This window comes from Oculina patagonica, chromosome 2 (genome assembly GCF_052425735.1).
Source record: "Oculina patagonica isolate OP01 chromosome 2, crgOcupat, whole genome shotgun sequence".
NCBI classification, from domain to species: Eukaryota; Metazoa; Cnidaria; class Anthozoa; order Scleractinia; family Oculinidae; genus Oculina; species Oculina patagonica.
Genome location: NC_135759.1, coordinates 13,952,303 through 13,968,950, shown reverse-complemented (window position 1 = coordinate 13,968,950; position 16,648 = coordinate 13,952,303). Strand labels below are relative to the sequence as shown.

General features: G+C 39.8%; 1 protein-coding gene across 1 annotated transcript in view; it reads left to right on the top strand.

Moving 5' to 3' along the window:
• The first annotated feature begins 1,197 nt into the window (after positions 1 to 1,197).
• Positions 1,198 to 16,648, top strand: part of LOC144643069 (uncharacterized) — a 76,703-nt gene continuing 61,252 nt past the window's right edge. Inside the window, exons 1-8 of the mRNA XM_078502209.1 lie at positions 1,198 to 1,306; positions 1,760 to 1,793; positions 3,188 to 3,483; positions 8,869 to 9,013; positions 13,351 to 13,615; positions 14,151 to 14,436; positions 15,014 to 15,152; positions 15,957 to 16,261. Of these exons, the coding sequence (XP_078358335.1) occupies positions 1,238 to 1,306; positions 1,760 to 1,793; positions 3,188 to 3,483; positions 8,869 to 9,013; positions 13,351 to 13,615; positions 14,151 to 14,436; positions 15,014 to 15,152; positions 15,957 to 16,261 (1,539 nt within the window). The 5' untranslated portion in view covers positions 1,198 to 1,237. The remainder of the gene's footprint in view (positions 1,307 to 1,759; positions 1,794 to 3,187; positions 3,484 to 8,868; positions 9,014 to 13,350; positions 13,616 to 14,150; positions 14,437 to 15,013; positions 15,153 to 15,956; positions 16,262 to 16,648) is intronic.

Below are 16,648 nucleotides of genomic sequence, written 5' to 3'. Positions count from 1 at the left end.
TTCCAGAAATTGATTTTGCCTACCAATATATACATCGGAGTATAAGAATTTTTCAGACTACTGGAATCTTCTAGCTTTACATTGCACGAGGTTGTTTTATGTTTGCCAAAGTCGATCGGTGGTTGCTATAAAATGAACGAGAGGGGGCGATTGATCGTTAATATTTAATATGATATTTCAAAACAAAACAAAATGGATTCCTCCACCAATTACCTATTACGCCATTATTGCCGTTATATAAACTTTTTTGTTAAATTTAATTAATCGCCAATGGGGAATCTTTCAGTCAAAGTGGGGAAGGTGAAGTTTAAACCAAAATAAACGTTTCCTTCGTTTTTGTGTTTTAAAAGAAGAAGAAGGAAGAAAAAGGAAGAAGAAATAAATGGGTGAAACTACTAATGGTATGGCCATCTTAATTTGCCCTTTCTGCCTTTTGATTTAATGTTAAAAATCATCAATAGAGTGAATAATTCAGTCTGTTTGGTTAAAATGTTTGGACTACAAAGTGCGTCACAATAGAGCAATGAATTTTGGCGTTTGTGTTGATTAAACTATAACACATTTATTATTTATTATCCTCATTGTGGCATAGTGGAAGGTTAATACAGTATACAAAAGGTTTTGAACTCATTCTTCGATTTATCGTCGATTCTGGGGAAAAATGGAAATTTATTGGTAAGTACTATGACTATGGAATTCTTACTTTTCTTACGAAGCGTTTAACTGAACGATACAGAAACTCCACATTTTGTCTAACGAGATATGAACCTTAGTGTGTCAAGTTTTAGACTAAACGTTGAATAGAAATTGAAAATTCATACTCAGATCATCAATGTTGAAAGAGTCAGAGATCAGTGAAAAACATTTTTACTGGATCGAGGTGAACAAACCTAAGTTCTTTCTAAAACTTATTTTTATAAACTGAAGATAAAGACGTCTTTGTGTGAGTTAGATTCTTAAAAAGTTAAACTTTGAAAATAACTTAATTAATTTTGGGCATGAAGCAATAAATAGTTGATAGTGGGATATCCACTGGAAAATTAGTGGCATTATAAGACATAGTCGAGACATTTGATTCAAATGCTTCGAGAATTTCTGTATATTTTGCAATGTTTCAATGTTAAATCACATTTTTACAGGCGATATTTTTCAATTGGTATTTAACTTAGTTCATCTCTCTTCTTTATGTTTTTCCCTAAGGTTTTTCTGAAAGAATAGAAGAAGAAGCCATTTAAATATGTTTCCAGAGTATCGGCACGGTCGATGGAAAACGAAAGCTTTCGTGCTTTTGACAGTTTGTTTCATGGTAAGATGCGTAAATCTCGTTATAAGGATTTAGTTACTCTTTGATCTCATGAGAGATGCAGTTTTTTGTTATTTAATACACTGAATGACAGTGATTATCTCGACGACTACGGTTCAAAATTAAAAATTCTAGAGGTAAAGAAAAACATGAGAATGTTATGGCAGTCATGGTGGTGCCCCGAACAAGGACAGTAACATGGCTGCTGCTGCAAAATTAATTTCCTAATAACTCTGTTATGAATAACGCTGCAGAGCTATGATTTGTACAAAACGTTTCTTTCTGCCTGCCGTATGACCTGTGTTATCTTTCTGATTTTGTTCACGTAACCAACTGGTATGAATAATGTATAAATAGTTCAATGCCCTTGGAGGGTCATTTTCAGGAAACCTCGTTATCCCGGCCCACCTCAGAATAAGTTAATATTTAACTTATTTTTCTGTTCTTTTATTTCAGGTCTTTAAAAATGGAATGACTTTTCAATTCAAGGGTAAGTGCCCTATCATGCTTGCTAAGTCTGATAATACTGCGGATATTCTTAAAATAGTGACGTGGTATTGTCCGGGCTGATGCATGGTTATATAACTGATGGTTCTAAGCATCAGACCGTCGTTAAAGGCGTTACGTATTAACATAAATTCAATTTTCCGATTTTGGGGATATCAAATTTACGTATCGTTGTTTATTAAGTCTGGCCGCTGTTGGATGGAAGCCATTTAATGCTTATACCAGATTCAAATCAAATTCAATCCAGCTCTAGCTTTTCATCTCTTGTTTGTGCTTTAAAGGGTTGTCAATTTGCTGCTATTTTGAAAGTATTCTTGGTTTTATGACACGTCATAAAATTCTGGAATCAAAATCGACCATGCCTGATAAATTTTCGTTGTCATTAGGCATAGGTAAAAAAAAATATATATCTTTTTGCAAATTTCCAGATCGATAGTGTCATGCTTTTTTGAAGTATCACGGAAGAATTTTTTTTACGGAAGGAAAATTGGCGATTGCGTTCCAAGTGAAATTGTGTGCAAACCATCAGTAGTAACCCCAATAAAGTATACATTTTCTGAAAGCTTTTTAAATAAAGATTGTAATTTTGGAATTTGCTTTGATTATTTAGACCATTATAAGCAACGTCAGCATTTTGTTTGCAATTATGATGTTGCGTAGCATTTGGCTTATTTGAGAACACACTTAACATGAGCGCCTAAACTCATATGTGGTATTTGATCTACATGACATACATTGGTCTAAAAACGGCGTCTCTTTTCTTACTCCACAATTTTTAAACTTGAAGAAGCCCTAAAAACGCCATTTGCTAAATTATCATACTGTACTTGACATAAAATTTGTTAAGAAAGTGGTTTAGCTACGGATCAGTAGGAAAAAAGTGGCCTGAAACTTGAAAACGTCGGGCCGACGTTTTTCAAGTTTGACAGTGATACTTGGAAGAAAATCACGTAAAAAACATTGATTACGGTTTGTTCACATCTTGGAGAGTAAATTATACCCTTTCTTTCCTTTACTTTCCTTTATACCCTTACTCCTAATCTTTACATTCCTGATAAATTGGGGTGTGTTCTCAGACCACAGGTAACCAAAGCGTACTATTAGATTTTGAATGAATTTATTAGAAATGAGTTTTTATGGCTTTGAAATAAAGTTGAACTCTCTTCTTACCTTTGAAAAGTTATAATAAAACTCAAACCTTACCTGGTATCACTTCTTTGTCTTTCTAGAGCTTTAGAAAGCCATACGCGTGATTTTCATTTTGTTACAGTACGTGACAGAACCGTTTAAACGAACGTCGCGCGTATGGCTTTCTAAAGCACTAAAAAAAAAACAGAAAGGTCACATCAATTAAAGCATTTCCTTTTTTCTATTTAGACCAGTGTAACACTGCATTAGGAATGGCAAACTTTGACATTCCACCAGGAGCTCTGCATGCCTCCAGAGCAACAGCGTACTGGGAGCCATACAACGGCAGGATAAACGACACTCTAACTGGCTGGTGTGCTGGTATCATCAGCGATATGGAATGGTTTCAGATCATGTTTGATACAGATCATTACATTACTGCTGTGGCAAATCAAGCGGCTACGCGAGGCTGGGTGATGGAATTCACACTGGCTTACAGCCGGGGAATTGGATGGTTCGACTACATGGAAAACGGGACGATTAAGGTACAGAATTTTAAAAATGGACCTGTAACCAGGTGGTTGATTCATTAAGAAATAAAAACGTTACTCCGGTTAAAAATTTTGTAGTAAAATGTTCGTAAAATATCTACAATGTCCCAACGTTTCGGCTTAAACTAAAGCCTTCATCAGGGGAAAGTGATAAGTGAATACAAAAAGCACGTTCTTATATAATATGCAAATCGAGAGCTAATGTTTGTCCCTAAAGGCTAAATTTAGAAATTCGTGCGGTAAATGCATGCCGTCATCGCGGTTTAGCGGATTATTGCAAGTGTTAATTTCCCAAGCCTCCAGAATACGTCTTTTGCGCCAATTTGTGCTTGTACGTAAGATCTTTGACGATTCCCACGAGATGGTGTAGCCAGAACGAAAACAATGTTCCGCTAAAGCTGACTTGTGTGAGTGTTTGTTTTCAACTGCTTTTTGATGCTCTTTGAGTCGGGTGGAAAATTTTCGTTTCGTTTCTCCGATGTAGCTTTTGTCACAAACTTGGCAGGGAATTGAATAAATTGCGCCACGAGTCTGATCTTTTGGCAATGGATCTTTCGGTTTTGGAAACAAATTGCCGATGGTTTGGTGTGGTTTTAAAGCGACTTTGATATTATAATTGCTTAAAATTCGCTTGATTGGTTCCGTAGTACCCTTGATGTACGGCAGAATGCAGAAACCTTTTTTGTCATCCGGTACAGTTGCAGGCGTTTGTTGAGAAGGTCGTTTCGGTTTGCTTACATCAATCACAAAGCGCTTAGGGTAGCCATTCGCCCTGAGTGCCGCGGTCACATGTTGCATTTCCTTTGACTGTTGATCAACAGAAGATGGAATAGTTTTTGCACGATCAGTCAAAGACTTGACCACAGCCCTTTTGTGAGCAGCCGGATGGTGGGAGTCAAACGAGAGACATCTTTCTGTGTGTGTCGGTTTGCGATAGACTTTAGTGGAGAGTTGGCCATCGTCTTGTCGACAGACAGTGACGTCAAGAAAGGATATTTTCCGTTCTGATTCTCTTTCAACCGTAAATTGGATAGATGGCTCGATACTGTTCAAATGATTCTGTAAGGTTAGCACCAGGTTGGATTTAACAGCGGCACATACATCATCTACATATCGTTTCCAAAAACACGGCTGGGAAAGGGAGGTGGATAGTGCTCGTTTTTCAAGGTCCTCCATGACCAGATTTGCCATAACAGCTGACACTGGAGAGCCCATGGCGGTTCCGAAGATCTGTTGGTAGTGATTGTTGTTGTACTTGAAGTTTGTTGTCGACAAACAAAAATCCAACAGATCGACAATGTCATTAACAGGTATGGTGGATCTATCCTGCAAGGTGACATCATTGGAAAGCAAATCTTTAGCAACTTGAATGGCGAGTTCCACCGGAATGGATGTAAATAAAGAAACAACGTCAAACGACACCAGCTCTTCATCTTCTTTGAGTGAGACACTTTTTTTCATCTGTTCACAAAATTCCACACTGTTCTTGACCGTGAAATCTGTGTCACCCATCAGAGGACTCAGGATCTGCGCCAAATGTTTCGATAACATGTAAGTTGGAGAGTCTATGAACGAAACAATAGGTCTTAAGGGGAAACCAGGCTTATGAATCTTTGGTAGACCATAAAAGCGAGGAGGCAGTCCGTCAGAACTGCGGAGTTTCTTGTAAAGGCTGTCACTGATCTTGTTTTCTCGTTTAAGGTTGGCCAATTTTTCATTGAGCTTCCTCTCCGTTCGCTGTGTAGGGTCTTTATCTAACACCTTGTAAGTTCTTTGGTCATTGAGCATTTGCTGCACCTTGTCGTCGTAATCCTTGCGATCCATGACAACGGTACAGTTACCCTTATCCGCAGGGATACTTTACAGAAAGCGCGTACGTTCAACAAAATTATGCTGAAGACAGCAAGGCATCGCCGACACCTACATTTTAGCCATCGATGCAAAGACCTTCAAGTTCTTCCACCGAGCTTGAGAATTAAACCACCGGTTCGGTCTCCTAAAGGCTGGAAGTTGTCGAAGAACGTGGGCTTCCAGTTTCTGAAATTGCGAATCGAAGATACACACAAGAAGATCCGCACACTGACTCAAGAAAAGGAACTTGCTTTGGATTTCTTACGGTCACGTTTAACCACCTCGGACCTTGAACACCTCGAGACCTTAGTTTATGAACAACAGGAGGAGGAGTATAGCAGGATTAGATCTGTGCATTCGAAGAAACTTCAAGTCCTAACCTCAAAGTCAAATATCTCCTTGCCCGATGTGACAGTTAATCGCGACAAGTGGGTGCTAAACATCTCTAGCAAACCGTTGAACAACACCGAAACGTCTGCACTTCAGAAGGGCACGAACTTTGCCTTGGCTCCAAAGAAAATACCAACAGCGGAGATTGTAGCTGGTATTGAAGACGGTATTTCTGGATTACCGGAAGGCGACAAACTTGCGTTAAGATCCCAAGTTTCGCAGGTTTTACAAAGAGCCACTGTACCACCTCCAAACTTGCCACAAGCCGAGCTCAGAGCTTTACACAATCTCCGTAAAGACCAAGACCGACTCGTTATCCCTGCGGATAAGGGTAACTGTACCGTTGTCATGGATCGCAAGGATTACGACGACAAGGTGCAGCAAATGCTCAATGACCAAAGAACTTACAAGGTGTTAGATAAAGACCCTACACAGCGAACGGAGAGGAAGCTCAATGAAAAATTGGCCAACCTTAAACGAGAAAACAAGATCAGTGACAGCCTTTACAAGAAACTCCGCAGTTCTGACGGACTGCCTCCTCGCTTTTATGGTCTACCAAAGATTCATAAGCCTGGTTTCCCCTTAAGACCTATTGTTTCGTTCATAGACTCTCCAACTTACATGTTATCGAAACATTTGGCGCAGATCCTGAGTCCTCTGATGGGTAACACAGATTTCACGGTCAAGAACAGTGTGGAATTTTGTGAACAGATGAAAAAAAGTGTCTCACTCAAAGAAGATGAAGAGCTGGTGTCGTTTGACGTTGTTTCTTTATTTACATCCATTCCGGTGGAACTCGCCATTCAAGTTGCTAAAGATTTGCTTTCCAATGATGTCACCTTGCAGGATAGATCCACCATACCTGTTAATGACATTGTCGATCTGTTGGATTTTTGTTTGTCGACAACAAACTTCAAGTACAACAACAATCACTACCAACAGATCTTCGGAACCGCCATGGGCTCTCCAGTGTCAGCTGTTATGGCAAATCTGGTCATGGAGGACCTTGAAAAACGAGCACTATCCACCTCCCTTTCCCAGCCGTGTTTTTGGAAACGATATGTAGATGATGTATGTGCCGCTGTTAAATCCAACCTGGTGCTAACCTTACAGAATCATTTGAACAGTATCGAGCCATCTATCCAATTTACGGTTGAAAGAGAATCAGAACGGAAAATATCCTTTCTTGACGTCACTGTCTGTCGACAAGACGATGGCCAACTCTCCACTAAAGTCTATCGCAAACCGACACACACAGAAAGATATCTCTCGTTTGACTCCCACCATCCGGCTGCTCACAAAAGGGCTGTGGTCAAGTCTTTGACTGATCGTGCAAAAACTATTCCATCTTCTGTTGATCAACAGTCAAAGGAAATGCAACATGTGACCGCGGCACTCAGGGCGAATGGCTACCCTAAGCGCTTTGTGATTGATGTAAGCAAACCGAAACGACCTTCTCAACAAACGCCTGCAACTGTACCGGATGACAAAAAAGGTTTCTGCATTCTGCCGTACATCAAGGGTACTACGGAACCAATCAAGCGAATTTTAAGCAATTATAATATCAAAGTCGCTTTAAAACCACACCAAACCATCGGCAATTTGTTTCCAAAACCGAAAGATCCATTGCCAAAAGATCAGACTCGTGGCGCAATTTATTCAATTCCCTGCCAAGTTTGTGACAAAAGCTACATCGGAGAAACGAAACGAAAATTTTCCACCCGACTCAAAGAGCATCAAAAAGCAGTTGAAAACAAACACTCACACAAGTCAGCTTTAGCGGAACATTGTTTTCATTCTGGCCACACCATCTCGTGGGAATCGTCAAAGATCTTACGTACAAGCACAAATTGGCGCAAAAGACGTATTCTGGAGGCTTGGGAAATTAACACTTGCAATAATCCGCTAAACCGCGATGACGGCATGCATTTACCGCACGAATTTCTAAATTTAGCCTTTAGGGACAAACATTAGCTCTCGATTTGCATATTATATAAGAACGTGCTTTTTGTATTCACTTATCACTTTCCCCTGATGAAGGCTTTAGTTTAAGCCGAAACGTTGGGACATTGTAGATATTTTACGAACATTTTACTACAAAAATTTTTAACCGGAGTAACGTTTTTATTTCTTAATGAAGGTACAGAATTGTTTTATGTAATAGCTGATCCATGATCTGTCACGCAATCGTCTTCACTGGGAAGGAAAGTGCTTCTTTTTAGTTGGAACGTGGCATCATCATCATCATTATTTTATTTGCCATTTTAGAAATTCATACATACAAAATAACTTACATAGATAGGGCGAGGAGACAAAGAAACCACAAGGCTTATGGGGGAGGCCACCTCGGGTTAGCAATATGTTTGTAATTTCGCTGTGAATGTGCAGCTAGGCCAATTTCAGACTTGTTTTATTAGAAATTTAATCATTTTTTTCTTAAAAAGAAGAGAAGCTACTCGAACCAGTGATCGATTCTGGTAGAGTATTCCAAATTTTAGGACCCTGGAAAAGTATTGTAAACTGCTTTAGATTTGTACGACAGTGATGTGGTCGATAACACTTGGCTATTCTTGTGTCATAACTGTGTATTTGACTACTAGTAGAAAACAAATTGAGAAACATCGGGGGCAATAATTGGTTATAATAATAAAACATAAATTTGGCTATTTGCAATGCATTGACTTGGAGGATATCTAAGATGCCCAGTTTAGCAAATAAGGGGGCAGAATGTTCTCGATAGTCTGAGTTGGTAATAGCTCGCACAGCACGTTTTTGTAAATAAAAAAATCTATTTAAATTAGTTTTATATGTAGAAGACCAGGCTGAATTACAGTGAGTGATATAAGAGTATATTAAGGTGTAGTACAGAGCAAGCTTAGTATTAGATGATAAATAGTATCTTGACCTAAATATTACACCAACTGACTTAGAGATTTGTTTACATACGAAGCTAATATGATATTTCCATGTATGGCATGGATGAGCAGCCTTTCGAAAGTAGACGGATCCAGGATGGGTTGCGGGGACGGGGATAAGATTGCAAACCATCTCCCATTGAGAAGTTAATTGCCTTGTTTTCTCAGGATCCTGGGTCTGTTCCTGTTCCAACTATTATAATTATTATTTTTCTCTTGACAGAAATTTCGTCGCAGCAATCCAAGTTACAGCAGTGAGATTGTGATGAATAATCTTTCATTTCCAGTAAGAGCGAACATGATTCGAATTTACCCCAAGCGATCTATTAAAGATACTTGCTTGCGACTTGAAATCTACGGCTGTCAAGGTAAGCGAAAAACAAACAATCAAAACACCAACGAACTTATTAACGAACGAACGAACAAACGAACAAACGTACGAACTTTCGAACGAACGAGCAAACAAGCGAGCGAGCGAGCGAGCAAAAGAACGAACGAACGAACGAGCGAAGGAACGAACGAAAGTGCGAGCGAGCGAGCAAACGAACGAACAAACGAACGAACGAACGAACGAACGAACGAACGAACGAATGAACGAACGAGCAAACGAAAGAACGAACGAGCGTGCGAGTGGGCGAGCGAACGAACATACGGTTGAACGAACGAGCGAACGAACCAATGAACGAACGAACTAACGAACAAAAGAACGAACGAACGAACGAACAAATAAACCAGAATGTATCTGGTTTGGTTAGGGGTTTTGGCTGAAGTACTTTCAACATTGAGATTTTGTGGTCAAAGTTTACGACAGGACTGTCACCTGGTTTGCATGAATTGCGGTCGTTTCGCCCGATGAACCATTCGCCCGGAGACGTTTCGCCCGATTTCTGAGTCGATTCGCCCGAAAGAAAAGCCGATTCGCCCGGACCGAGAGTCGATTCGTCCGGACTAAGAGTCGATTCGCCCGGACTAATAAAATCCTGGATAATCCTTATGTTTTGTTGGCTTAACATATCAAACATAAAGCATTTAACACATTCCTAATCTTTGGTGATGCCAGTTAACCGTTGAGTTCAATTTGTCACGCGTTTATTGTAAACGAACGCTGCCCATGGATACATCTATTTATCACGCCGCCAATAGACACTTTTCCCCCTTTTTGGCGTCTGTGATATATTTGCGTTACGCGTATCTGGTCGTTTCGCTTTCGAGTGGTTTCGCTAACAGTGTCGCTAACGACAGTTGTAACAAAAAAGCTAAACTGTCAGGTGGGCTACATTCATAAGAAAAAAGGAAAAGGTTAAGAATCCGATCCAAACAACGCGTCGGTCAACGCGTCGGCCGACTGTCGGTTGGCCGACGCGTTGACCGACGCGTTGTTTGGATCGGATTCTTAACCTTTTCCAGAAAAAAGCGTCTTGAAAATGAACTGTACAGCCCCCGAAATGATCCCGACCCCGAAATGATCCCCAACCCCGAACTGATCCCCAAATTGACCCTGAAATGATCCCGACCCCGAAATGATCCCCAGAATTTTCACGCTAATCCCGAAATGATCCCCAAGTAATTTTTGGAATGGCGATCAAGCGTAGGAATGTGGATTGCTCAATAATAAGGGAAACTGAAGCCATAAAGCAAAGTACAACTTAAAATAGGAAAGACTTTAATAAGTTCTATTACAACTGAGTGCAATACGTGACCATAAAACAGGAACGACTTTTAATTCTTATGTATGTTTTAAAATTGGTTATTCTCAATAAGGAACCAAAAAAAGCAAGAACCTTTTTTTTTAAATTTGTGTTTGTTGGATCATGTTATGTTCATAGAGTGACATACTTTCAGTCGTGAGAATTGTTACTCAGTACTCTCGATCGCAGCAATTAAAACTCATTCAGAGAAAATTTGCTTGCTAAAGTGGGATAAAGAAAGGCAACATTAAGTGCCCTTGAAATATCAATTTTCGTTTAACTTTTCTCTGCAACGATTTTTGTCGCGCAACTCAATGCAATTTTTGCCGCACCAAAGTCGCATCAAGTTTCGAACATGTTCAAAACTCCTGCGATGCCACGGCGATAAAATCACCGCTTGTTTAATTTACACGCTTGCAAACTCGCGGCGAATTCATGGCGTTTTTTCCGCCGCGATATTGCAGGAGTTTCGGACCTGTTTCAAACTTGATGCAACTTTGGCGCGGCAAAAATTCCAGAGTTACACAAAAAAATCGCCCGTGTAGTCCGGCAGATTGGTGCAAAAATATGACGAAATTGTGGGATTTATGGTAAAAGCACCAAATTTGGTGCTACTGAACAATATAAGCTATGGACCCACCTGGGAAACATCCCATAATTGTAGTTTCAACGGGTTTAAGGTGGCTCACTGGAATTGTAGCATGGAAACGAGGCTGGGATTTTGTTTCTTGTGTAGCAGCCACAGTCTTGCATCAAAAGAGAGACAGTCCTCCAAAAGTTAAGGATTATTCAATACAGTTGTTTTTTCTTTGATTGTGGAGTCGTTTTAGTTGATCACGTGACAGGTCATGTGATTTCACGTACAGTACCGTGACATAATTAATAAGATTTTGAGATGGCAATACTGCACTGATACAGGAGCCCATTATGGGTAATGATATTGATGGTTGGTTGACAGAGAAAATATATTTCATAATAGACGAAGAAACGAATAACAAGAAGATGATAAAAGTTTCTCCTAGCGTCCTAAATGTAAGGCTGTAACGCTGCCTCAATAATGCTATTAAATGAAAAATAGGCGTTGATTATTATACCTAATCGTACCTTTTTGGTACGCTTCGGCGGCATATCAGGCGAGTTTGGTCGAGCCATGGTTCGTATTTTGGCGAACCTGATATGCAGCCGAAGCGTACCAAAAAGGCACGATTAGGTATTTACCGTACCCAAATTCAGCCAAACATCCGGTGATATTATTCGCTTTGTTGAAGCCATGCTTGCCAGGTACGTAGTTTTAAATGTATTGGCCTGCTTGTATTGATACTTTTTTGGTCTTCAACACTTTTATCAAGTTCTCTTCTCACATTGTTTTACTCGTTTGTTTGGAGTTTCATTCTCTACATTTTCAGAATGCAAATTAAAAGAGTTTGTATGTTATTTATATTAGGTTTCGCCGAAGCGAACAAGTAAGCATAAAGTAAAGTTAAACAGCGCACAGACTAAGGTCTACTTTGCCATAATTTTGCTTTATTTTGTTAAACGCACGTTTTTTTTTTTTTCAAAAAGTCAGTTGTTTACAGTTTGAGTTTCTTAACAATACCAGTTAATCAGTGGCCCGCGCAAGGTAAGTGTGATTTTTTTTCAGCTTTGTTATCGACTTCTCTATCGGAGTCAAGGTGTTGGGGAAAGCCAAAAGTGGACAAATCTTGGTTATTTTTTCCGTATTCTTAAATCTCGGAGAGAGGCAGCCGGATCAAACATTTACTGTATCAAAAGTATGGGCTTCGAACTATACCCATGCGAAGTTTTGGAGTGAGCGGATGAAATTAAAAGCAATTTTTGGCTTGTTTTTGTCGAACAGTGGTGTTTATCGAGCGTCAGAAGTGTTCACCCTTGCATATATTTAGGTAAGAGTAAACTAAACTTTCAAATATCGGTTAAATAGGGTTTAAATGCTATAGAGCGGTCACAAACCATCACATAGACAACATATGAGGTAAAATGTGACCTTACCTAGCTGTTTATTATACTTTCTTTCAATGTGAATTTTTGCTATAAAGTTTCATACAAATCCTTATAATTTCGACGCCGCCATTTTGACCGAGTTGTCAAAGCGTGAGCCTGGGCTCCCTGTGTTTACAATAAATGCTAAATTGAACTTAACGATTTACTGGCAGCGCCAAATATTAGGAATGCGTTAAATGCTATATGTTTGATTAAGTTATAAGCCAACAAAACATACTTGATTAACCTGGATTTTATTAGTCCGGGCGAATCGACTCTTGGTCCGGGCGAATCGACTTTTTCTTCGGGCGAATCGACTCAGAAATCGGGCGAAACGTCTTCGGGCGAATGGTTTATCGGGCGAAACGACCTGATACCGTTTGCATAGGTATTTTGGAAAACCACTTCAGTAACTACACCGCATGTTAATCTTGTGCCGGGGATGACGTGTATGAGATCAATTTTCGCGTTTATCAAAATTTCTGAGCAGTAGCTGTCCCTTCGATTCAGTGCTGTTTAGATTGCAAAGCGATGTTCTAATGTCGTTAGACTAAAATCAAAGCAACTGTACAGTACAGAGCCAATGAGAAAAGACTATGCAAAGCGCGATAAAAAGATCTAACAAGAGAAAAGTGCGGAGACAGTTTGTTTAAAAAAGGTCAACGCAAGTGCATTGCATACGTTTCGCAAGTCATACCTTTGGCGAAAAACGCTTTAAAAGTTTCTTCTGAAACGGTTTCTTTGAGAGAGAACTTGCGAGATGTCTAAGATCCCTCGGTTTTTTAATCATCTATTCTTACCGACCAAACGATATATTGGGAATATCGTTTTGGATCGATTAGTTGAAACAAAGGAAATGTATCCGTGGTTTGAACGGTGCAGTGCTCTAAACGATCTAGACTTAGATTGATCCTGGGGACAGATTTCAAGGCAGCATGATAGCTATCCAAGGAAATGATCTTAACAAATTTGTTTAGGATCCCTCGATTTTTAATCATCTTACTTATTTTTTCTAGCTTGTTTCCAACCATTTGGCATCGAAGATGGTGTCATTCCCCACAAAGCTATGACGGCATCATCATATCTTAAGCCTGGGTTCGAGCCATTTCACGGCCGTCTGAATGGCGAGTCAGGTAATGGGTCCTGGTGCAGTGCTGTGATCGATCTAAACTCATACCTACAGATTGATCTGGGGAACAGATATCAAGTCAGCATGATAGCTATCCAAGGAAACGATCTTAACGAATTTGTGAACGTTATGAAGAAGCGAGTTAACTGCAGGTATGTCTTTACCCCAGACATAATTCAATTTAGCCGTCCTATCACTTTCAGCAAGATGATAAGATTGGGACAAAAGTTACACTGGGTTTCGTACAGAGTGAAAAAAAAAACCCCTTAGATCCTTGAAAATTGTCCGCAGTCTAGTTCTTCAGACCTGGCAGAGGCGGTAAGAAAAATGAAGTAATTGTTTGGAAAACAGTGCAGTTTTGTCCAAGATGTAGCAACACTGTTAAGTGAAATCTGCGCCAGATGGCCAAATTACAGTCTGTGACGAGGTGACTCCCTTTATCCTTCATTACTTTCCCGCTCAATGTTAATGCTGCCTGTAGTGTTATGAAGCACGGCAATGAAAGATCACTCTTATAATTATATAAATGTCCAGGAATTCTCCGGATTTGTTAAAACGTCAATCCCAGAGCTATGGTAAACTAGCACAAAGGTAAGTGCCAACCTCGCTATACGGGAACATAAAATATGCAAAATATGTGATGTCAAATGCTTGCTAATGAAAATGTTTTTTCTTTCCCATGTACAGTTCTCTGGTGAACGAAACAAGTGCGCAAAATTCATCTGTTCAGGTGCATAACCTCACCATGGCTAACAACACTTCAGAGAACATTACATTTGGCAACAACACGACAGGACAAAATTCTTCAATTGAAGCTCAGAACGTCACTGAGAATACGGCTGTAAACGCAACTGCGAAGAAATGCTTCAAAAAATGGCTTCTTCGCAGGAAAGCGTTTGTAAAAACTTTCAACATAGAGTATAGCGACAACGGCATTCTTTGGAAACTGTATCATGAAGGAGGATACGTAAAGGTATTTGTGTTGATAAAAAAACAGTAGAGACTTCCACAGCCATTTTATGTCATAGCCCGTTTAAATCCCGTTTAAATTAATGTTAAAATTATTCCGGTCCCTTTAAGGAATTAAGCCAGAAAGTAATATTACAGAAACGAGCTCGAGTGATGAGAAAAGAAAATATTGGTACTTTTCAGGTGTGGAAATGAATATTGAACACCCTATCCATTTTACAGGGGAGTCCCCTGTGGGAAAATGGAGGGGGTGGTGAAAACACATTTTATTAAAGTAGTGATGGAAACCAAACAAAAAAGATTTACCGGTATAGGTTATTTCCTGAAGTGCAAACGAAGGAATTTCCAGAAACACTTTTTCCGCCCGACACAGTTGCTGGATATTGTTTTGACCGCGGTGTTAGCTATGCAGAAAATGGGGGGATAAACTCTCGTTCTGGCCGCTTGTGCGCGATCACTGCACAAAAAGTAACTCTAACTACTACCAACGCTCCTACTGACCCTTCATTATAAAATTAATGAATCTAAAAATTATAATATCTTTAGAGCAAGCGAAAGAGTGCAGTGTTTTTTTTGTGTAGGAATTTGAGGGCAACACTGACTCCAATACGACTGTAGTAAGAAGAATATCCAACCAGCTGATTGCCCGATACATTCGGATACGAGCTTTAACGTGGAAAAAGCACAATTGTATGCGAGTGGAAATCTATGGATGTAAAGGTACTGAACACTACTTCCTCAGGATCCTCGAGGGATGATCATGAGTTTTAAGAAAAGCCAACCCCCTTCTTCCCCTCCTCCCCCGATACCCCATGTGGATATGTTTGAATATGAAAGAAATTCGAGGTCATATGACTTCTTACAATAAAAACCGTTTTCCACCAAAAGTCTCTGAGCGGGCAACAGAATCTATGACGTCAGAGGGTAACATTGCAATGCTGCCTGCGAATATAATTAATGCTGACCAAAGACCACCACTTTTTTTCCCGAGAATCTCAATGTTTCCCGAGGCGAACTGTTTCCCTCGGGAACAGTCATTAAATGTATAATGTTTGTGGAAGAGAAAAATAATGTAACAACATTCAGTGGAAACGTTTATTTAACTCGTTTTAAACAATATAGTTATAAGATGTGAAAGATACCCACAAGACAACTCCATCACTTTCCACGTACGCAACGCACCACTTGAAATACGAAAAGGACATTTTCGGCCATGGAAACAAGTATAGTTAGAACACACAACCTAACACTCACATTTTTCGAGTTTTTTTGTTACTAGACGGAAGTTTATTCACAGAAAGAAAAGCCGAGGGAAATACTACCTGTGTACAATAGAATATTTTCATGCGAGTAAACACGGGCACGTTTTGCATTTCTGAACCTCGCCATAAAATCGAGGCCTTGTGTCCGTATATGGAAAATTATAGGCATTAGTATATTGCTGAACACCCTATCCATTATGGCCGAAACCAGAACTTTTTGTGCACCGTTCGTAGGTTTAGCTACAAGGTTTTTCTTCTGTAGATTGCTCGAGCGACCTTGGCGCTGGCACAGGCGAAATTCCTAACAAAGCGATGACAGCTTCCACCTACTTTGGTCCAGGTTACCAAGCTTGGCTTGCTCGTTTGTATAATCCGCACGGAGCCTGGTGCTCAGCAACAAACGATGCCTCACAGTACCTGCAGGTGCAGTTTCCACAGGTTCGCAAGATTGTTCAGCTGAGCACGCAGGGATCTGGGGCCGAGAGAGGATGGGTGTCAAGTTATTTTATACAATACAGCCAAAATGGCGAGATTTGGAAAGACTACACAAAACTGGGAAATCTTGAGGTAAGGAAAACATAAAATTGCCAGTCGGCAAAAAATGTTTCGGATGTATAAGCGTTCAGTTTGCTATAATATAGCAGAACAGCTAGACACGCTGAGTATATAATTGACAATTTAGATAGAGAGTGAGCATTTGAAGGGAGTGAACATTAAGCATGGCATATGCATATAGCAGAATGGTATGGAATATTGATAAAATTGATTTATTGACCTTGGTAAAAGTTTGCGCTATAATTTACCTGAAAAAAAAAAGAACGAAGTAACGCGCGTGCACTACATGAGCACTGGGCTATGCTAATGACATGTAGAGTGAGTAACGTGTTATTCACAATTTAAACATAGACATGAGCTATCTTTAGCTGGCTAAACTAAACGTTAATAAAACGTCAA